This window comes from Microtus oregoni, unplaced genomic scaffold (genome assembly GCF_018167655.1).
Source record: "Microtus oregoni isolate MIOR12 unplaced genomic scaffold, Mior012 000029F_ref0000214, whole genome shotgun sequence".
NCBI lineage: Eukaryota > Metazoa > Chordata > Mammalia > Rodentia > Cricetidae > Microtus > Microtus oregoni.
Genome location: NW_024543088.1, coordinates 1,311,061 through 1,333,795, shown reverse-complemented (window position 1 = coordinate 1,333,795; position 22,735 = coordinate 1,311,061). Strand labels below are relative to the sequence as shown.

General features: G+C 52.2%; 1 protein-coding gene and 1 long non-coding RNA gene across 2 annotated transcripts in view; one reads left to right on the top strand and one right to left on the bottom strand.

Annotated features, from left to right (window-relative positions):
• Positions 1-17,364, top strand: part of LOC121465050 (caspase recruitment domain-containing protein 11-like) — a 52,304-nt gene extending 34,940 nt beyond the window's left edge. Inside the window, exons 13-24 of the mRNA XM_041678220.1 lie at positions 234-286; positions 1,893-2,025; positions 2,864-3,065; positions 3,292-3,418; positions 5,243-5,483; positions 6,423-6,519; positions 6,902-6,997; positions 8,593-8,728; positions 10,732-10,911; positions 12,172-12,296; positions 15,921-16,036; positions 16,814-17,364. Coding sequence (XP_041534154.1) covers positions 234-286; positions 1,893-2,025; positions 2,864-3,065; positions 3,292-3,418; positions 5,243-5,483; positions 6,423-6,519; positions 6,902-6,997; positions 8,593-8,728; positions 10,732-10,911; positions 12,172-12,296; positions 15,921-16,036; positions 16,814-17,018 — 1,711 coding nt within the window. The 3' untranslated portion in view covers positions 17,019-17,364. The remainder of the gene's footprint in view (positions 1-233; positions 287-1,892; positions 2,026-2,863; positions 3,066-3,291; positions 3,419-5,242; positions 5,484-6,422; positions 6,520-6,901; positions 6,998-8,592; positions 8,729-10,731; positions 10,912-12,171; positions 12,297-15,920; positions 16,037-16,813) is intronic.
• On the bottom strand, positions 230-3,842 carry LOC121465052. The gene is made up of 3 exons (XR_005976609.1): positions 3,826-3,842; positions 2,615-2,683; positions 230-294 (listed from the first exon to the last, which is right to left on the bottom strand). It is a non-coding gene; the product is annotated as an uncharacterized LOC121465052 (long non-coding RNA).
• Positions 17,365-22,735: the final 5,371 nt, after the last annotated feature.

Genomic DNA, 22,735 nt, shown 5'->3' with positions numbered 1-22,735 from the left:
TGTGTCTTCCTCAGCCATTGTGAGACATGGTCTAGACAGGCCCCCAGGACCTCCTTCCCTGATGATTTAGTCCCCCTTCATCCCACCCTCCTCATCCTTCCCTTCCCTCCTCTACTGACCTCTTGGAAGCAAGGCCTGATGGGAAGCCAGAACATTCCAGAAGCTCCTTCCACCTTTTTCACCTGAAGCACATGCTCACAGCAGTGTCCTTGTCCCCGGTTTGTGTCTTGCAGCACAGTGGAAGAAGACAATGACAGCTGCGGGTTCGACGCCTTGGACCTTGATGGTGTGTATCTGCCAGGCGCAGAGGGGCCACGGTGACCTGGGAGGGCAGGGTCTATCCAGAGAAGGACTCAGAAGAGGACATGGGAGAAGATCTGATCATAGGCTCCAGCCAGAGACCAAAGTGGCTCTGTGATTTACAGGCAGAACCAGCCACTCAATTGAAGAAAAAAAAAAAAACCATGGGTTTTAAAATAGTAATAATTCTAGGTCTCAGAATGTGTGATTTCCTACAAATCCCCCAGTGAGGGGCTGGGATGTGGCTCAGAGGTAGAGTCCTAGGCCCAACATCCCTGCCTGCAGAGACCGTGGTGTTAGTACCATGAACCCAAGGCGTCTGCCTGGCTGGATCACTGAGAGGGTGGAGAGCCTAGAGATAGTTCCCCTGTGTCTCGTGTGTCCCCAGAGCCCTACCCTGCTCTTAGGTTAGTCTCCTATGCCTCAGAATCCTGCAGATATACCCTACACACACATTCCACTTCCTCCCCCGTCCCCATCTGTGCCCCTGGCTAACAGAGGCCACCAGCAGACAAAATGGAAAGATTAGCGATCCTCCATAATTGGGGACCATCGCAAGCTATCAAGTGTTAAAGAGGGGTTAGCACCTAATGGAGGCTGGGTAATGAAAAGAATCGAGAGAGGTTTAGAACGGGGAAGCCGGGAAGTGAATCCTGGGCAGGCATCCAAAGCATGTTGCGGGTGTCGGGAAAAACTCCTTGCGCAGAATTGGCCTTTGTTATCAGCCCCAAGCAGGACCAGTGTGTCCCTCACCCTGGTGGCTCTGTTCCAGCCAGCACCTCCCCTTGGAACTTACAGTCCAGTTGAGGTGGAAGAAAAGGATAGGGACCCCAGGCTCCTACAGACACAGAGTCTGAGAGTCAGTGGAGGGTGGTGAAACTGGGGGGGGGGGAGGGGTGACTCCAAAGTGAGAACCCCAGAGCTCACTTCCAAGATAGAGCTGGGAGCTGAAGAGGTGGCTTTAATGGCTAAGAGTTCTTGGTCCACAATCGTGAGGACCAGAGCCTAGACCCCAGCACCCTCACAGAAAGTGGGGTGTCCCTGAAAACATCTCTGACCCTAACTCTGAAGGGTACAGAGACAAGAGGAGCACAGGGCCTGGCTATCCTCCTGCCAAGCTGAAAAGGCATGTACCCCAGGTTCAGGGAAAGACCCTGCAAAAAAAAAGGCAGACAATGGTAGAGGAGGGCACCAGGTGTCCTCTTCTGGCCTCCTACTCCCTACATATCTGGTGAGGCTCCATAAGAAGAGAGGCAGGGGGTTGTCTATTTTGAACTTTACCATCCGTCCTGATGGCAGGAGACAGGCAGGGTGGAGTCAGAGCTGCAGGATTCTGGTTCCTGTAATTCGAGCACTTGAGAGATGGAGGCAGGGGGATGGCAAGTTGGGCACAGCCTGGGCTACATGCTACAAGCCTGTGCTCTGCCTCTGGAGAGAGCTGACTCCCCCCAGCTTCCAGTCTACAGAGCTATGCTACCATTCAGCTCTAGGAGACGCTGACCACTCAATGCCAGGGGGTGGGTGGAAGGGATGGCCCTAGGTGCTCCCTCTAATGTGCCTAAGTCCTGACAGTCCCCACCCCTCCTCTACAGATGACAATCATGAACGCTACTCCTTCGGACCCCCCTCCATCCACTCCTCCTCCTCTTCACACCAGTCAGAGGGACTGGATGCCTACGACCTGGAGCAGGTCAACCTCATGTTCCGGAAGTTCTCTTTAGAAAGGTATGGAAACAGGGCTAGGGGGACAGCTCAGTGAGGATAGGTCTTGTCACACAAGCATGAGGACCTGAGTTCAAATCCCCAGAACCCACCCACATAAAAAAAGCTGGGTGTGGTGGCACATGCTTGGAGTTTGCAAGCTGCAGATCCAGTGAGTGACTACCAAAAGCAAGGAGGACTGAGGAACAATGCCTGAGCTCAACCTCTGACCTCCGCGTGCATGTACACATACACACACACACTCACACACACATACACACAAGGGAACAGAGATAGGACAAAGGTACCAGGGATGGGAGTGGCCGAATGGGAGTTCAAGGATGGAACCGAAGGCCCTCATCCTCTTAGTTCTCTACAGAGGGGACAATCTGCGTGCTCCAAGACTCAGGGTCTCAGTCACTCAGAATAGGGATGTGGCTCACTTGGGAGGGTGCTCATCCTGCATGCATGAGTCCTGAACTCCATCCCCAGCACCACATGCATCAGGCAAAGTGTCCCAGCACTCAGGAGGTGAGGCAGGAGGATGAAAAGTTCAAGGTTATTCTCAGCTACCTAGTGAGTTGGAAGCTAGCCTGTACTACATGAGACCTACCTCAAAGTGGGGTTGGGGCTCACAGAGAGAACCACTCCATCTGTTCCTTGACTGTCCCGGATAAGAAACCTAGACACACAGAAGAAGGAGCAGGTAGTCATTCCTTCTTCCTGAGGCCAGGAAGGTGGCAGCAGTCATGAGTCCCTTAGAACCTCCCAAGCCTCCAGGACACACGCAGCTATGCCACTAGCATCCTGCTAACACGTCCTAGATTCAGCCTTTCTGAGCCTATTTTCTTTCCCAACTCAGGCCCTTCCGGCCATCGGTTACATCTGGGGGCCATGTACGTGGCCCTGGCCCCTTGGTGCAGCACACGACCCTGAATGGTGATGGACTCATCACCCAGCTCACCCTGCTGGGCGGCAATGCACGTGGGAGCTTCATTCACTCCGTCAAGCCGGGCTCGCTGGCCGAGAGGGCTGGACTACGTGAGGGCCACCAACTACTGCTGGTGAGAGATAGAGGAGGGGAAACTGTGGGGTGTCCCCAGGCCCTTCTCTTCCATGTGTACACATGGGCACATGCATGCACACCTAGCGACACATGCCTCCCCCACTCCGTTGCATGAGATGCCCCTGTGTCTGGAGAAGGATACTCCCATGGAACGCAGCCGTGGACTGGCCACGTTGCCCATCTGCAAAGCCTAGGAAAATAAACAGCTTGTTTTTGGCCTGTAGCTGGAAGGCTGCATCCGGGGCGAGAGGCAGAGCGTTCCACTGGATGCTTGCACAAAGGAAGAGGCCCGTTGGACCATCCAGAGGTGCAGTGGTCCCATCACCCTGCACTACAAGGTCAACAATGAAGGTAAAGCCTGGATTAGATCTGGTCTACACGAGAGTGTCTACCATGAGCCTCCCCCCTTGCTTATCTATGCCCCATGAGGAATGAGTCACACCCCACCCCAAGAGGAAATCAGTTCTAATATCCTTGGGTAGGGATGACGATGCTCTGTGTCACCCTGAACCAAGTCCGCAAACCTCCTAGGGAAACACAGAGGACACAGCTCCAGCAGACTGGCTCGCTCCTCCCCTGCACGGGTGACATCTGTGAGACTCTGGGCCAGGCAGGGCTGCAGAAGCACATCCGGACCCCTGACAGACAGCCCTGCCTGGCCCAGCCCCCCCTCCTTCACTCCCCCACTCCCCATCCTCCCCAGCCCCCAGCCCCCTGCAGCCCTTCTGCTGGGTGATGACTTGGATTCTCATTCTCACCTCTGGGTTTTCCTGCGTGATTGCCTCTGCAGCTGGGTCTTATTTTTAACCACAGTAATCATGAATATTTGAGCGGAGCATAAATAGCCCAGCCCGCTTCTCCAAGCCGCCCTCCTGCCCCTTCCCAGCAGTACTCTGGTGCAGAGGATAGCACTGTGGAGCCCAGCCAGTCACCCCTGCTCATGGGACATGCTCCTACCATCTCCTGAGGCTAGGTTTTCCAGCCCTGCACAAAATATATATATTTAGGGAACACCTTGACCCCTGGGTCACAGGGCTGCAAAATGAGTTGCGCCCCTAGAGGTGGACAATGGCATTGCCCTTCAGGCTGGATTTCTGGGAGAGGGCCCTAGTCCCAGAGAAGAGCTCAGACTTAAGGATGCTAGGGGGTACAAAAGGGGTCTGAGCCAGAGTCTAGCTAAACTAGGGCACCTCTAAAAGACCCAATATAGAATCTCTGCTTCTCCATGCCAACCCAGCTGCCCGGAATGCCCTTTGGCTATGGATGACCTACTAGGAGCTTGCTTGTTACAACTCCCCCTTTTGACACACACCCCTCTGTCACTGGGGTTACTTTGGGGATAAATTATAGATGTATACCATAAGCATTCACTGACAGCTTGCAGCATTTATCAGATTCACGCTGTAACCTCCTAATGCCTCCAAAGTTATTTGCAAAATTTTACTCAAAAGACCGGTAATATTTGGCCTTACTGGCACGGGCAGCAGTCTTATTAACCTAGAAATGCATTTGGCAGTAGCTACAAGAGCTTCCACACAGCTTCACAATGACCTGGCGAATCGACTTCTGTATCTGTTTATCCAAGAAAAACGAGTACATGTGTTCACCAAAAATAATGTATTTGACTGACTCACAGCAGCATGGAGTACTACAGAGCAATGAAAAGTAGCGTGGGCCACAGTACTGTGTCTTGCAAGCATAATGTCGCACAGTTGCAGCCAGATGCAAAGGAGCTTGTGGTACTTGCTTCCATCTCTGCAACATGAGGTACAGCTAGCTAGGGCAAGCGCAACCAGGAAAAAGCTAGCCTGAGAGAGCACATCAGCAGAGGGTTCAGAGTAGGAGCTATCCACATGTATACATTTGAGAAAATGCGTTGAATTGAAGGCTGTGTCTAGCCTATTGTTTGTTAAGTACCAGTTGGCAAGCTCCTTGTAATGGTGGAGAAGGCATGGAGACCACAATGCAAATGTCAGTAAATTCAACATTGTGATTCGGCACAAGTTTTAGCTCCAAGCTTCCTGGAAGCCCAAATGAAAAAGGAGCCCCACAGACGGCTGCCCATCGACCAGGGAACCTCACAGACAGCATGGCTGCCCATTCACAGGAGAAAGGCAGGCACGCAGATGAGGTCGCCTCCAGGGTGTTTAAGTGTTTGGATTGTGTCCCCCTCAGGATACCGGAAGCTGCTGAAGGAGATGGAGGACGGTGTGATCACATCAGGGGACTCGTTCTACATCCGCCTGAACCTGAACATCTCCAGCCAGCTGGATGCCTGCTCCATGTCTCTGAAGTGTGACGATGTGGTACACGTCTTGGATACCATGTACCAGGACAGGCATGAGTGGTTATGTGCACGAGTTGATCCCTTCACAGACCAAGACCTGGACATGGGCACCATCCCCAGCTACAGCCGGTGAGCAGGAACAGGAGGGGTGGGCCCTGAAACCACCCCAGACCCAGAAACCCCCTCAGCCTGGGGAACTGGAAGATACTGGCCTCTCCTTCTGTGGAAGGCATCCTTACCCTTATAGTAAGGATGGCATGTGTCCTCACAAAGTCTCCTAGCACCCTCATTCTGTCCAGTGACTACCAGGCATGCTGAGGAACCCTCTACCTGGATCCACACCTCAGCCCCTCACTGGGGGATTCTAGGAAGAGGCTCTACCACTGAGCCACACCCCAGCCCCTCACTGGGGGATTCTAGGCAGGGGCTCTACCACTGAGCCACACCCCAGCCCCTCACTGGAGGATTCTAGACAGGTGCTCTACCACTGAGCCACACCCCAGCCCCTCACTGGGGATTCTAGGCAGGTGCTCTTCCACTGAAGCTTCATTTCCCAGCCTACTTTACTTTTAAAAAAAATTTTTCAATAGTCTGATTTAGTTATCCAGCCTAGAGTTGAACTTGCAGTCCTCCTGTCCACAGCCCTTCCCTGCCTAGGACAACTGGGATGACAGTCCCATCTGGTCTTTTCTTTCTATCTGAGGTTCAGGACTGGGGGGAGGGAATGGATCCCAGAGCCCTGGGACATGTTGAGCAAATGTTCTGTCTCTGAGCCATGTCCCAGTCCCTTCGCCGTTTCTTTTTAATCATCCTGGGTTGCACACAGTGACACCTGCTCTTCTGGGCCCTTGCTGCTGCTTGGCCAGTCACAGACAAGTGAGTCTTGGCCAGTCAGATGGTCAGTGGAGAAATCCAGATACAAGGTCATGACCCCGCAGCTGGTCTGCGAGATGCTGTGTCCCAAGCCCAGCGAGTCTGGTGTTGCACAGCGACTCCTGGGACTCAGTTCCTCCCGTCTGCAGGGGCCCAGTTCTAACCCTGAGGTTGCTCCCATGTCGCCTCCCCCAGGGCTCAACAGCTTCTCCTGGTGAAGCTCCAACGACTGGTGCACAGGGGCAGCCGGGAGGAGGCAGACAGCGCTCACCACACCCTGCGCAGCCTCCGGGTAGGTGAAGATGGGTGGTGGGGACAGGGGACTTGCAACTTCTCTCTTCCTCCCTGCATGTAAGAAGCAGGAGCTGGCCATGTCACTGTGTCATCAGGAAGATGCGCTGCAAGGCATTTGGTTCTTTGGGAAGGGAGAACTCCTACGAGCCCTCCCCTCTGTAACTTAGCGGGCTCAAACGCATCTCACCCCAATCCACGCCAGTCTCAGACACAAGAGGTTGCTCTCTCCCAGCCTCTGCTGATGCCCAGCTGTAGGTGTCCGATGTTGCACCTTGACACTCAGGCCGAAGGGGACTCGGGGACAGGTGTGCTCTCTCTACAGCAGGCTCACACTCAGGAGCCCCTTGCTGAACCCCGGCTGACTGACAAACTCATTTCAGAACACCCTGCAGCCCGAAGAGACACTTTCAACCAGTGACCCCCGGGTCAGCCCCCGCCTCTCCAGAGCGAGTTTCTTCTTTGGTCAGCTCCTTCAGGTAAGGCTGGTGAGCGGAAGCCCGCTGACTTGTCTAGTGCAGTTTGCCAGGGCCCCGCCCTCTGCCTACCAAGAAGACTTGCCAGTGTGGAAACAACACGGCTTTGTATTCCCGCGCCTCTTGTGGCTTCTCACAGCGCCTGGTTTCTTCCATCCCATTTTATCCTCACAGTGACAGGTCTGTAGACAGACTCCACGCCTGCGGGAAGCCGGTCTCACTTTCATAAAAGATTTGAAGCAACTTCGGGCCAAAAGAGCTTCAACAACTCAGCTGCTAAAATATGATAGAAAAATCAGATGTGCTATATTAGGAAGGGGAAATGAACCCTCCAGATATTTAAGCCAGTTTACTTCCTCTGAAGGAGCATTAAACTTACCTGAGCATCCCAGAGGCCAAGGAGATAAGGGAAACCCAGCAGGTTCTTTGAATCTTACCTCTCTGTGGAAACAGTTCAGCTCTTTGGGACTAGAAAAAAAAATTTCCTTCTTGTACTTAATTTCAAAAGAAAAAAAATATTTTGGGGGTGGATAGCACAAGGACTATCGATAAGCCGACTGTGTGAGTCCACATAGGTACCGGTTTGGGCTTCATAACCATTCCTTTATCGGTAAGTGAAAGGGGCAAAGAATCTGAGTGGGCAGCCCGGAAGCTTGTTTCCTGTGTGGCACTGCATTAATCAGACTCCGATGCAGAAAGCACAGCAAGAAATAGCTAGCACCCTGACCCCAAAACCCAGATGGACACAAGAATGTGGCCGAGACCGACAGATGGGAAGGGACCCTGCAGAGCATGAGGCCTCCCTCCTGAAGGCAGGACCATCTACCAAGATGACGTTAGGCCCCTGGGTCAAGCTGAGTTTCCTTCCAAGACACAAGGCTAAGCTAGGGATATGACTCGGTTGTTAAACAGCCGGCCTACCGTGTGTGGAGCCCTCAGTTCCATCCCCATCACCACACGGTGGAGCATGCTTGTAATCCCAGTGCTCGGGAAGTGGAGGCAAGAGGACCCGAAGTTCAAAGTCCTCCTAGGCCACATAGTGAGTTTGAGGCCAGCCTGGGCTACATGAGACCCTGTCTCAGAAAATATATAAAAATAAAACCATGAGGCCGGTGCAGGCTAGCACTGGGCAGGCTCCTGCCTCTACTACTGAAAGAAGCGGGAAAGACTTAAAGATGCCCAGGGGGCTTTGTGGGAGCCTGGCCTCTGTACCAGAAAAGTTTCTATGAACTGTGTGAGGAAGCCATGGTTCTAGAACCCAGAGGACCATGGGTGCAGCGTGGGGAGCTGGAGAGTTCCAGCATGTATGGACCCCTGCCGCTGCCAGCCAGGGTCCTCACCAGCTAGATCAGTAGTGGCAAGAGGTGTCTTCGGCCACGGCAGCTGGAGTGTCCCAGGGTCTCTTTACAACAGAGGTGTTCTGCCCTGAGCCCCCAGAGTAGAGTCGAGAGTAGAGTTGGAACAAAAGCATGGTTCGTTTTGTCTGCCTGGTGCAGCCCAATCTGGCTCAAGACTTGAAGCCAAGAGAATTCTGCCCCACCCTCCCACTCTGCCCTCCCATCCCACCCTCCTTCCCTGCCCTCCTTCTCTCTCCACAGTTTGTCAGCCGGTCAGAAAACAAGTACAAACGAATGAACAGCAACGAACGTGTGAGGATCATCTCTGGAAGCCCCCTGGGAAGCCTCTCCCGGTCCTCGCTGGATGCCACCAAACTCCTGACAGAGAAACATGAGGGTGCGTGAGGACCTCCTGTCCCCTCCCCCCACGGCCCCACAGCAACGTGCTGGGCTGGCCTCTTGGTGTACACTCCACCAATCTCTACCTCTGGCCTGTGTACTCAAGTGCATGTACAGACACACACACACACAGAGGGGGAGGGGAAAGGCATAGTAGCATGCATCTGTAATAACAGGATTTAGTCAGCTGAGGCAAGAGAATTGCCATGAGTTGGAGGCCAGCTTGGGCTACATCGCGACACCCTATCTTAAACAAAACAAAACAAAAGGATGCTTGAGAAGACCCACCCAGCCCTACCATCCCATCAGATTCGTCATCTTCTGCTCTGTGGTCACCCAGCTCTGACCTGCCTGATACCTGTCATCGTCCCTTTAAGCCCAAATGCCCACATTGATGGAAGTCATTTGCCAAGACCTATTTATTTACTTACCGATGCCTCTCCCACTAAATATCTTTCTCATTTAGCTAGCTGGTAAAAAGCTACCCAGTGCTAGGCCCCCAGATGATGGTGGGCCAGCTCCTCTCTGCATTCCCCCATCCAGGCTGGGTTCTCTTGGAGACGAGGAGGCAGAACCTAAGTATAGCAGATCAGAAAGACCTCTTTGTACCCACACTGGGAAAACCAGGGACAAAGGAAAAGGGACAAAGCCCTGGTTCTGGGAAATGGGTCCCCAGATGCCGGGAGCTGGCTTTAGCAGACCTCCTTGCCTTGGGACTCAGGGGAACAGAGGACTGTGCCTCCCATGAAAGACCCCAAGGCTTTGCCCTGTGGCCCTGCCCTCTTGCCACCCCTCGCTCTCCTGCACTCACTCATCCGTTTGCCTGAACCATCACACTGCATGACTGTTCTGGGAGAGTCCCCATCTGTTCACACCAGGCAGAGAGGGCAACCCCAACCAAATGAGCAAGTCCAGCCAAATCCACTGTGATGAACGAGGGAGTTTTGAGGGCCTGGTCACAGGAGCATGGGTGACTCTAGCCACTGCACCTTCAGAAAGGTCCCACAGCAAGGGTGATGACTCACAAAAGTGGCATCCACAGAGCCCCCTGCCCAGTTTGCAGACAGCTCCCCAACAACTGTGTACTGCCTCTGTAACCTCAGAGGGGGCTTGCATATGCACTCGTGTGGCCATCGAGGCCCTCGAGTAGTGTTCTTAAGTCACCATCTACCTTAGCGGTTTTGTTGCTGTTATTGTTGTTGTTTTGATTACAATTTTTGTTTTTATTTTGGTTTTTAATTTGTGTGCACACACTTCTTTCCACTTGAGAGCAGTACCCACAGGGACCAGAAGAGGGCGATCAGCCCTCTCGAACTGGAGTTACTTGAGTCACCGGAGGTGGGTGCTGGGATCTGAACTCTGGTCCTTTGCAAGAGCTGCAAGTGCTCTTAACTGCTGAGCCATCTCTTCAGGACCCCATCTTGTTTTTGAGACAAGCTCTCTCATTGGGCCTGGCTACCCTGATGAGGGAGACTGACTGACCGGCAAACCCCCAGGTATCCGATCCACCTGTCTCTGCCGCCCCAGCACTGGGATTGTAAGCACACCACACAGGATGTTTACATGGGTTCTAGAGATGAGTGCAGATCCTCTCACACTTTCACGGCAAGTGCCGCGCCAACCAGCCAGCCCCAGGCCCTCAGCTCTGCAGGTTTCTGTACTGAGAGTGAACATTTCCATCAGAAAGGTTGTCACTGCACAACTGACTCTACTCCTGGTCACAAGCCACACCCCTATTCTAAAAAGATGTCCTTGGCCTACTGAAGTGGCCCACACTTCAGAAGCCATCAGGGTTCCTGTGTGTCTTGTGTGTCTCCCCCAAATCTCCCTCAGAGACTTTCCTGAGTATCCAAAATAGCTCCAAGATACCCATGTCTCTTCCTCCGTTACCAGAGGCCTCCAGGCTCCGTGGGGCCATGAGGGTGGCCAAGGCCTCCGTACCCTAAATGTGCCGTGGGACAGGGTGGACTCTGACAGCCCACTGCTTCTGTCCTCTACCAGAGCTGGACCCTGAGAATGAGCTCAGCCGGAACCTCACCCTGATCCCCTACAGCCTAGTGCGAGCCTTCCACTGTGAGCGCCGCCGGCCTGTGCTCTTCACACCCACCATGCTGGCCAAGACACTGGTGCAGAAGCTGCTCAACTCGGGGGGTGCCATGGAATTCACCATCTGCAAGTCAGGTGAGCCTGGCCAGATAGCAGGCAGAGGGACATAGGCCTCTGGAGCCCATCACTAGAGTGACTCAGCCTCTTCCCCTTCTTCTCCCCTCCCCTCTCTTCCATCGCTCCTCTTCCTCCATCCATGCCAGGAAGCCCACCTGCCTCCTCCCCTCAGTGTTCTCACAAAAGGCAGCCCGTTGCTGTACCCACTAAGCCACTTGGTAATGATATGTTACCTACGTATTTCTCTCCATCTAGATCATGGCTCCTCGAGTGCAGCGGTGTATTTTAACACATTGTTAATCCTAGTGCTTGACCATGAGCAAGATCCTATGGGTGGTGGATAGATGGATGGATAGATAGATAGATAGATAGATAGATAGATAGATAGATAGATGGGTAGATAGATAGATGGATAGATGGGTAGATAGATGGGTGAATAGATGGGTAAGTGGGAAGACAGATGGGTGGATAGATAGGTAAGAATGTAGATAGATAGGTGAGTGGGTGGGTGGGTAGGTGGGCAGATAGATGGGTAGGTGGGTGAAGGGTAAGTGAGTAGGTAGGTAACTGGATGGATGGTGGATGGATGATAGATGGAAATGAGGAGTTAGGCAGATGGGACGTGGGTAAATGGGTGGATGGTAGATGATGGAAATGATGGATGGGTGGATGATAGGTTGATGGGTGGTTAGGGATAGGTAGTAGGAAGATGGATGGTAGACACTTGGGAGATGGGTGAATAAATGAATGGATGGACAGGAGGATGGTGAATGGTTGGACAGACAGATAGATAGATGAATGGATGGGTGACATACCATATACGGATGGACAGGTGAGCAGATGGATGGATGATGAATAACTGGATAATGGATGGGTGGGTTGATGACAGACGGCTGGATGGATAGCGGAGGAAGAGATGAATGAGTGGATAGGCAGGCGGGGCTGACTCCATAGGTGAGTTTCATGATTGAACTGTACTTGATGATGACCCCCATCACCTGAGCTACTTTGTCCAGTAACACCCACAGCTGAAAAGCCAGAGTGTGATGTCCACTAAGCCCCTGCTGCATAGTCCAGCATAGAGCATGCATGGCCTTGATTCTTGATCAAGGATCTTCCCCATCTAGTAGAGAAGATGAGGTTCATTTAACTATGGTGCGAATGGACCAGGTAGATATCAAATTATGCTGCACCCAGAAGGAAACAGGTAGGGCCTGGAAGGGATAGCCTGCCACAAATAGCTCGTGCCACCCTGGGCACCAACTCCTATCTCTGCAGATATTGTCACGAGAGATGAGTTCCTCCGGAAGCAGAAGACGGAAACCATCATCTACTCCCGGGAAAAGAACCCCAACACCTTTGAATGCATCGTCCCTGCCAACATTGAGGCTGTGGCAGCCAAGGTGAGGAACACTGGGTAGCAGCCAGGCTGAGACCCCACCCAACGATCTCTGTGAAGTGCTGGGACATGGGCAAGGGTGGGTGGCACAGGTAGGGACTTCCTTTCTCTCTACTCAGGCTCTAAATGACTCTCTTCCTCTCTTCCTCCACTCTGTATCCTCTTGTCTCTGATGTGGGCTTGTGTTTTGAAACCCTCTGCTGTTTTGTTTCTGCCAGTGGCCTGGTGTTGGTTCATGTCAGCTAAGGGTGTGTGTGTGTGTGTGTGTGTGTGTGTGTGTGTAAGAGAGGGAGGAAGGAGGGAGGAAGAGGAAGACAAGAGGGAGGGGGAGAGAAGCATGTGCCAGAGTGAGACACTAGAAGCATGTTCTAGTTTGTTTTCTGTTGCTACGACAAAGACCATGAAACAAAAGCAACTTGGGGAGGAAAGGGTTTGCTTCATCTTACAACTCTCAGATCACACTCCGTCGCTGAAGGAAGTTAGCTCAGAAACTCCAGGCAAGAACCTAGAAGCAGGAAGTGAAGCAGAAGTCGAGAAGAAACATTACTTACGGGCTTGCACCTCATGGCTTGCTCAGCCTGCTTTCTTATACAGCCCAGGAGCGCCTGCCCAGGGGTGGCCCTGCCCACAATGAGCTGGGCCCTTCCACACCAATCACTAATCAAGAAAACACCCACAGAGTTACTTTGCAGACAATATGATGAAGGCAATTCTTCGGCTAAGGGAGTGCCCTCTGCCCAGGTTAGTACATGTCAAGTTGACAAAAAAATAAATAAATAAACAGCACAGGGTGGGTGTCAGGTGTCACATCCACTCAGCCATGGGAAAGAGAAACCGTAGGAAAGTCACAGGCAGCCACCCAGAAATGTCACGGTGTGCATGCAAGTCAGATACCTCTGGAGCTAGACCAGATGACCCTGTGTGACCCTAAGGGGACAAAATGATGCTGTAAAGCATGGAGTTCTTCCTTGCTCTGAGACTTGAGAGCTATGGCGGGGGAAGGGACAGCATCCTTAGGGGTAGCAGGAGCCAGTAACCTAGCTTGCCATACAGCTGGGTGGTCACATATACACCTTCCCTGTGTGTCCCTGACACTCACAGATGAAAGCAGAGCCAACGTTTTTGGCCAGCCTGAAAGAGGTGGTTTGGTGGTTGTCTCTTTTTAAGTCTGCATGTGTGTGTTCATGTGTGAAAAAGTGTATGTGTATATTGTACATGCATGTGTTGAGATGAGAGGACAGCCTTGGGTGTCATTCCTCAGGCACCAGCCACTGAGGGGGTGACTGAGTTGGTTCATTGCAGCTATGCAAGAATGATCCTCAGAACCCACATGAAGATACAGACAAGGTGGCTCGTACTGTAATCCCAACACTAGGGAGGGAGAGACAGGAGGTGCACTGGCTAATTTTATATCAGTTTGACACAAGGTGGAGTTATCTGAAAGGAGGGACCCTCAGTTGAGAAAATGCCTCCATTAGATCCAGCTGTAGGGCACTTTCTCAGGTATCAGTGGGGGAGGACCCAGCCCATGGTAGCTGGTTCCATCCCTCCACTGGTGGGTGAGTCTGGTTTCTATAAGAAAGCAGGTTGAGCAAGCCAGTAAGCAGCAGCTCTCAATGGCCACTGCGCCAGCTCCTGCCTCCAGGTTTCTGCCCTGTTTGATTTCTGTCCTGACTTCCTTTGATAATGAACGATGATGGGGAAGCAGAAGCCAAATAAACCCTTTCCTCCTCGAGTTGCTTTGGTCACGCTAAGATAGGAACATTCCGGAGGCTCGGTCACCAGCACTAGTCGGCTTAAACAAGTCCATGGACCCCAGGCTAAGAGAGAGACCCTGTCTTAAAAGAAACAAGGAGGCCTGCCCCTGAGGATTGACACTGCGGCCAACTCCTCTTGCCTTGCATCTACGCATAAGCACACACAAAGCATCTGAGCCATATTACATGGGAAATTAGAAGCCATCCTGGGCTACCTGAGATCCTGTTTCAAAAAAAAAAGGTTCTTTAGGGGGGTTTAGTGACAGGGATGAGAAAGTGGGTGTGGTCGCAGACAAGATGGATTCTACTCGAAAAGGGGCGCCCCACCAGCCAGGGTTAGCAGGAGTCAGGGGAGGAAACAGTCAGGGGAAGAAAGGGGGTGGGGGCTCGGACTGTGTCTACCTGAGGCCAGGGTGCCAGGCCCACAGTGTGTGCAGAGAAGACGTCATAGAGCATGGTAATACTATATTCTTCCCCCTTCCTTTGCCCCCTCTCTCCCGCTTCTTTTGTCTCTCTCCCTTCTCTTCTCTGTCCTCCCTCCTCTTTCTCTTCCCCTTCCTCCTCTAGTCTTCCTCACTGTGTATCTCAGACTGGCCTGAGAACTACCTAGAGTCTCCTACCCCGCCCCGCCCCTTAAGGAACAGGATTACAATCATGTACTGCCACGCTTGATTTTTTTGATTAAGATATAGATAGATAGATAGATAAAAAGAGATATCTATATCTCAAATATATATATATATATATATTCTGACTTTTATTTGACTGGGTTTTTAAGGTATTTTTTGTTTTAATTGTGTGTATGTGTGTGTCTGTGTGTGTGTGCTTGTGTGTGTGTGTGCACATGACTGCAGTGCCCACAGACGTCAGAAGAGAATATCACATCCATTAGAGCTAGAGTTCCAAGTGGTCATGAGTTGTCACATAGTTGCTGGGATCTGAATTCAGGTCCTCTGCACGAGCAGCCAGTACTATTAACGGCTGAGCCATCTCTCCAGTCTTTGTTCACTTGTTTTTTGGATACCCTCTCACTATGTAGCCCCAGCTGGTCTGGAACTGGCTACATAGCCCAGGCTGCCCTCCAAGCACTATCCTCCTGCCTCTGCTTCCCGAGTGCTGGGATCACAGGTGTGTACCACCACACCTGGCTTTTTATATTGTTTCCTTTCCTTTCTTTCTCCCTTTCTTCCTTTTTTTCCTTATCTTTCTAAATTCTGCACTAAGTCTTCCTAGGTAGTCCAAGCTGACCTCAAACTCTTGATGCTCCTGCTCACCCTCCCAAGGGCTGGAACTACAGGCACGCACCCCCATGCCCAGCTTTCTGTGTTCTTATTCTTGTTTAGTTTGGTGTGGTCTCTTAGACAGTTCTCACCATGTAGCCCAGGCTGACCTAAACTTCTCAGTCTCCTGCCTCAGGCTCCTCTGCTAGGCTAGCTCTTTGAGTCTTGGATATAAGGCTTGATGCTTTCTTTAAGTGATGCCTTTAGCCAAGTGGAAAGCATCCTTTTCCACGGATAGCAAGCTCCTGGTTAAGCAGCTAGCTGCGAAGGCCCTCCAGCCAGCCTCCCTTTCTGACCTTTTCTGTTCTTTTACTCATTACCAGGAGCATCCTGGAATACTGGGGGGGGGAGGCGAGTGTCCATTGCAAGCCCCACCCCCAGCTTGGGCTGGCCTAGATGGCCAATGTCACTGCGCTTAGCGGGGTTGAACAGTGTCCAGAGGTGTGGGGCTACAGCCTCACTGAAGCCCGCTTATGAAGTTCCCTAGTTCAGCTTCTCAGCCAGGTGTAGGCTGGCACCCAGGCTTGGCCTGGCTCCCACAAGGGGGGATCATGTGGGTGCCACTGCTGACAGCGGCCACTGTACTTGCAGAATAAACACTGCCTACTAGAGGCTGGGATCGGCTGCGTGCGCGACCTGATCAAATGCAAGGTGTACCCCATCGTGCTGCTCATCCGGGTGAGCGAGAAGAACATCAAACGGTTCAGGTAAGGACACCCCAGTCCCTACGGCTACCCCCCAGCACTACGCTCTACCCACCCCTTCCCAAAATCCCAGATGCTGGGTTCTGCGACTCTGACCCTGAGCACAGTGGGGCAGATGTGCAAGACACATTGGGATGAATGTGGCACTCGGGAGAGGGTCTGTCAACTTCCTGTCCCTGAGATGAAGTAACTGAGGAGGAGGGAAGTGGACAGATGCAGGTCTGTCATCCCAACCATTCAGGAGGACAGAAAGTTTGAGGTCATCCTGATCGAATAGTATTCGACCTTGAGAAAGGAGAAAATTCTGACACCTGCCACAATAGTGACATTCAATGTTGGGATGCTGTGAAATCAGCACAGATGACTGACACCATATGGCTCCACCTATAGGAAGTCCCTAAAGTATAAGATTCATAGGGACAGAAAGCAGAATGATGGGAGCCAGGTACTGAAGAGGATGGGTGGGGCGAAGTTCGTTCATGTTAATGGTCGCAGAGTTTCCATTTGAGACGATGACCTTATTCTGGAATGAAGCGCGTTCTCAGCACATAGCCCAGACTAGCCTTGAACTCACGTTAGCCCAAGCTGGTCTCAAACTCTTCAGTAGTGTTAAGGACACTCACTGCTAGAATTCCAGCACTCGGGAGGTATCCAGCAGGTGTGGTTCAGCGCCCAGGAGGGCAACAGTACAATCCAGGCCTCCATCTCACACTGTGGGCATCCAGCCCCACAGACTCCCCATGTCTTCCTTTGTCATCTCTCCCCTCCCCCGCCCCACAGGAAGCTGCTACCACGGCCAGAGACAGAGGAGGAGTTCCTGCGTGTGTGCAGGCTCAAAGAGAAGGAACTGGAGGCGCTGCCCTGCCTCTACGCCACCGTGGAGGCTGAGATGTGGAGCAGCGTGGAGGAGCTGCTGCGCGTCCTCAAAGACAAGATCGTGGAGGAGCAGCGCAAGACCATCTGGGTGGACGAGGACCAGCTGTGACTTCCGAGTCTGAGCCGCGGGACACAGACACGGGGCTCCTGAGCCCCGGGCAGCAACGCCACCTGGTGGAAGGTCAGGCCCTGCTGGTGTGAGCAGAGATGAGCAAGCACAGAACACTGAGCCTGAGGCCCAAACCCAGCAGCCCCTCTGAGGCCAGAGCAGCAGTTGAATGTAAATGCACGGGACAGGGACAGACGACGACCTGCGAAGTGCAGGCCTCCAACAGCCGGAGAGGCTGCCGGCTCGGGGGAAGCACAAAGCCCGCATCCCATGTGGGTGGGTCCTGGGAGACAGGACTCCTCCCGTGCCCGTCTTTCTCTTGCATTAAATTTCCTCCAGTTCTTCATTTTGTTGATCAAATCCTTTGCAGGGGTTCTAATCCCGCACTGCCTCACTGGCTGAGGTTCCTTCTAGCAAAACCAGTGGAGGCAGGAATGTGAGGTTTCCCATACTTCTGCTTTGACTGTAGTCACCAGTATAGTTTCTCAGCTAGGGGTGGGACCTGGAGGGGGGGCGGCACTCCCACCCCTGCAGGCCCTGTTAAACCCTTTATTGGTTTGATCCTATATAGATAGCCAGAGTCCTGCGATTGTGAGTGCAATGCCCTACAGCGTCCAGAAGACAGCATCTCACAGCTCCCCTCCCCGTGCAATCGCTCCACACCACTGCCCAGTGCACACAAGAGCTTCTCCGACGGGGCTGAGAGCAGCAACAGGCTTCTGTGGGTGTTATGGCAAATATCACAGGTTGAATCTCCACTGGTTTTGTCATACAATCGAGACACCGATTATCCCCAGTTTCGTTCTCATCAAAAAAAAAAAAAAATTACCAGGAGAGCCAGTAGACACTGGTTCTCTCCCTGCTGCCTCTGCCAAATAGCCAGGCACCTTTCTTCAAATCAACAGCCCTGGCAGTACCAGCAAGCGTGAAGGCTTCTTTTCCTGGAACAGCGCATGGCAACAAGCTAGCTGCCCTGGGTCTACGGAAGGTCCAGCTGCAGCCATTTAAGTCGAGATAAAGCACCTAGTGAGAAACCCTGGGGCCGAAGGACCAACGCTCCCACCTCGCTAAAGCCTGGAGTGGTGGTAAATTTCCTCCAGGCAGAGGCCCTCGCACTTCCACTTAGAAGTCTCGCCAAGGGGACAGACGTGACCGGAAAAGAGTCTTGGATAAAAGGTCCACTGATTTATTTCTATTTATTTATTTAAGTTCAGAAACCTTGGGCTGGCTGGGCGGAAAAACCAAATGCTCTCGCCTCGAGTTTGAAGGGAGGAGTGCAGAGTGACGATCTGGGAAGTGGAGGAGTGGGTGCGTCCTTCCTCCAGGGATGGCCAAGCTCCAGCAGGCAAGACTGAGGGCAGATCCAGGGTGACAGGGGTGCAGATGGCAGGGAGGGATGGAAGGAGGTTCCCCCAACACCCCACACTGTCTACATTGACCTCAAATCAACACAGCCTCAAAATCCCCAGGCTCCTGGGCCTCGTCCTCCCTCACACAGGGCCACCACAGGCTAGTCAGGGTCTCTCAGGATGGAACTCTCCCATGTGAGTAGAGCCCACAGCTATGCAGGAAGGAGAGTGTAGGAAGAGGCAGGAGGGGAGAGAAAGGGGTTCTTTCTGTGTTGTTTGAAGTCATAGTGAGGGGGCGGGTGTTAGCACCCCTACCCCCACCCCCACCTCTGGCTGTTTTGAAGCCAGTGCCTGGCTCCAAATCATATTGAAAGTCTCCACATGGGCTGGGTGGCTGCAAGTGACCCCCGTGTGGGGATTTGGTTTTTCTTCCATACACTGTGTCAGATTCACATTTGGTTCTGAGCCTCCCCCAGCCCCACCCCACATGTCTGATGGGTAATGATGTAAGGGAACCAGGCTGGGAAATTGCACGCACCTCAAGATATATATCTGAAGGAAGAGGAAGGGGAGGAGGGACCATAGAGAAGCAATGACCAAACAGAGTGGAAGAGTGCTTGCCGGCCAGTGGGCCCCAAGGACCTCTGGAATGGCAACCCTGTGCATACCTGGCTTGGTGACCTGTGTGGGGATTGAACTCAGGTACCCAAGCCTGTCATAGCAGCACTTTACCGACGGAGCCATACTCCCAACCTACCAACCCTATTTTGAGTAATTGGAGCCGTGAAAGCCCATCAAAATGTCATTTTGAAAATGTATTTATTTAACGTCTATATGTGTGTGGGCTGTGGCACACACATGGAGACCAGGGGACAGATTGCAAGGGAGGGTCTGTTCTCTCCTTTCATCCTGTGGATCTCAGGGATCAAACTCAGGTCACCAGGCTTGATGACCAGCAACTCTACCTGCTGAGCCACCCACTGACCCTTTATCCTCAGGGTGTCCCTGCTCACCCTGCCTGTGATTTGTCCACTCCATGGCTGGGGGCTTCAGTCAGCAGTGGCTTCACTATCATCCCTCCAGGGGTGACCCCAAACACAACAGAGCCCAGAACATGTAGGAAGTAACAAGTAGCCAAATGCTCAAGGCCAGGGTCCAGGGTCAGTGCACACAAGGCCAGGCCAATCAGGCCCCCACCCCTTGGAGAAGAACCTGGCATTTGGGAACATTCCAAACAATGCTTTAGAGCCAGTTGCTGGCACCCTATGGACTCAAGGCTGACAAAGGCTAAAGGGCCTTTCTGCTATCTTACGAAAGTGGCCCTGACCCTGGGCATGACTTGGAATGGACTGTTTAGTAGCCTAAGCAGTTAGGACTACAGATCCTGCAATCAAAACTGGAGCCCAAGGTGTTGGGGCTGCGACTCAGTGGCTGAGGGATTGCCTAGCATTCGGGAGGTAGAGGTAAGAGGATCAGAGTTTAAAGGCACTTCCTGAGCTATTTGAGACCCTATCTAATAAATAAATATTCTAAAAAGAACCTTGAAAAACTAGGGGTGCACTAGTCTCTGGGTTTCATCCCCAGCACCACACACACGCATGCACGCATGCGCAAACAAGAAAACAAACCAGCGCAAAATCTGGAGCCTTGGATACCTGACCCAGAGCTCGCCTCTGAAAGAGCTCATGCCATCCTGTCCCTAGAGACCCTGGCTGCTTCTAGTGAGCAGATGCACGGGGCGCATGTTGTCCTTTCCTTGGACAGAGGAGAAGGACGCTGTGGTGTGAGCTGGCCCTGGTTCTCCCAGAGTAAGGGATGCCAGACCCCTTAGCTACAGGTGGCCCTCCCTAGATTGAGGAGGACACCCAAGGGGAGAGAGCACCAGCCCTCCTGAGGCCAGAGTCCATCCCAACAGTGCTCCCAGCCCAGCAGAGACAGGCACCGAAGTTTTCAGAACTTGGGTCTGCTGCATTTGGGGCTGAGGTTGATAAGTAGATGTCACTCAAGGGAAGGAAGCTTGTGAAACCGGCCCGGGGCAGCTCCTGCTGGTACAAAGAGCAGAACCCAAACTAGGGCCCACAGACCTGGAAATTGAGGCTAGGGGTGGGAGGCGGCACAGATAGCCAGTGGAAGGGGGGACTTCAGGTGGCTGACTGACTGATCTAGGAAACACTGTTCATTTCCTGTGTCTATCATTCTGGCCTCAGCCCTTCATACTTTATTATTGTCACTAGCCTGCGGATTTACAGCTGTCTTCACCAGAATTACCATCCGTGTGGCATTTTCCAAGGGCTTTCTTTTGCTTTCTTTTCTGGGCGGGAGAGGGGTGGGAGAGAGAGAGAGAGAGAGAGAGAGAGAGAGAGAGAGACAGATTGCTAGGAAGGCTTCTAGCACCCTCTAGTGGTGGAAATGGCTCCACTGAGCCTTCTGTGTTCCTAGGTGTGAATACATGCTTATTTAGGTATGTGTACATGTGAGGATGCTAAAGTGCATGTGTTTACATGTGTGTTCTAGCACATGCATATGTATGCACATTTGAGTACATGGACAAGTGAGTGTGTGTGTATGTTCACGCTTGCGCATGCATACGAGTGTGATTGTGAGCATTAAGATACTCGCTCATGCTAAATGCTGGTGGACACAGTCCCAGCATGGAGGTCCTAACTCTACTCCAGCACCTCAACACCTCCATGCTGTGGTAGCCAGCTATCTTCCAAGCCGAGCAGACCCAACCTCCAATGACAATTCCCCTCTGACCCGCTGGTTTGCCTTTTAGCCAGAGAGGTGGGAGTCGGGAAGTGGGGGCAGGAAGGGAACCTTGATTTCTTTACCTGGAATTCTGCTATCCTAGATGTCCTAATCCACAGAGATGTGGCACCTGGTCACCCCTTTGAGCAGAGCTAACAACAGCAGTAGGAGGACAGCTCTTCTGGGCTCCTGACCCTTCCCCACCCATGTTCCTCAAACCCCAAGACCCTAAAAGCCATTCCTCAAAATTGTACTGCAATGGTTTGGATGCAAATGGCCCCACAGGGTCATGGGGGTGGTATTATTTGAAAGACTAGGAGGTGTGGTCTTGCTGGACTAGGTCTGTCCTTGTTAGAGGAAGTGTGTCACGGGGGGGGGGGGGGGGGAGGCTTTAAGGTTTCAGAAGCTCAAGCCAGGCCCAGCGTCACTCTCTTCCTGCTGCCTGTAGATCCAGATGAAGAACTCTCAGCTCCTTCTCCAGTTCCATGTCTCCCAATGTGCCACCATGCTTCCCACCACGACAAAATGAACTGAACCTCTGAACCTGTAAGCCAGCCCCAATCAAATGTTTTCTTTATAAAAGCTGCTGTGATCATAGTGTCTCTTCACAGCGATAGAAACCCTTACTAAGACACCTACCATTTTCAACTCCAGTTTAGGGTGATCTATGTGGAGAAAAAACTGCCAATTGGCCCGAGTGGTCCCCCAAGATGGACGCTGGAGTCCTTGGCTGTTCCTGACTGCTTGTACCAGTACACCATTCCAGCATATGTACATAGAAACCCAGGCCTCTGGGTTTCCAGCTGTGAAATGGGCTCAACATTATGAAACCGATCACAGCACTGAGAATTTTGCTCTTAGTATACACATAGCAGCAAGTGCATACCTTTATGAAATGACCAATAAAATGAGGCTTTCTCAGCTAGCAAAGAAGGAGAAAGCACTGAGGTGAGACACACGCAGAAGGGCACGTCCGTGACATTTGTCACAATCTCTTTCATTATAAAACACAGGGAAAAGGGCATCCCTGGGACTTGGTTCAGTAGATAAGCCACTTGACCCACAAGCACCACAAGCATGACGACCAGAGTTTGGATCCCCAGAACCTACGTGAAGCTGAGCAGGCATGATGTAGTTGCAGCTCTCAGGAGGTGAAGACAGGGGAAGCCCATGGGCAAGCAGTCTAGCAGCTATCAATCAGCAAGCTCTGGGTTCAACTGAGAGGCCCTGCCTCGGTAAATAAAGGGAGAGTGATCACAGATGTCAACCTCAGGCCTCCAAGTGTATACACACACACATACACACACACATGTGCTCTCTCGCTCTCTCTCTCTCTCTCTCTCTGTCTCTCTCTCTCTCTCACACACACACACACACACACACAAACACACACACACTTATAGTTCTTATGTGCACATATACATACCAAAGAAGAAAATGCATTGGAAATACTAGAATTCCATGGAGCTGAAAACCAAAAACACAACAGGTTCATTTTATACTTCTGCAGTTTTCTGTGAGTTTGAACTGATTTGCCCAGAGACAGCACAGCCAGGTAGAGCAGTGCACACCTATTATCCAAGCACGCTGTAGGCTGAGGCAGGAGGATCAGGCATTCCT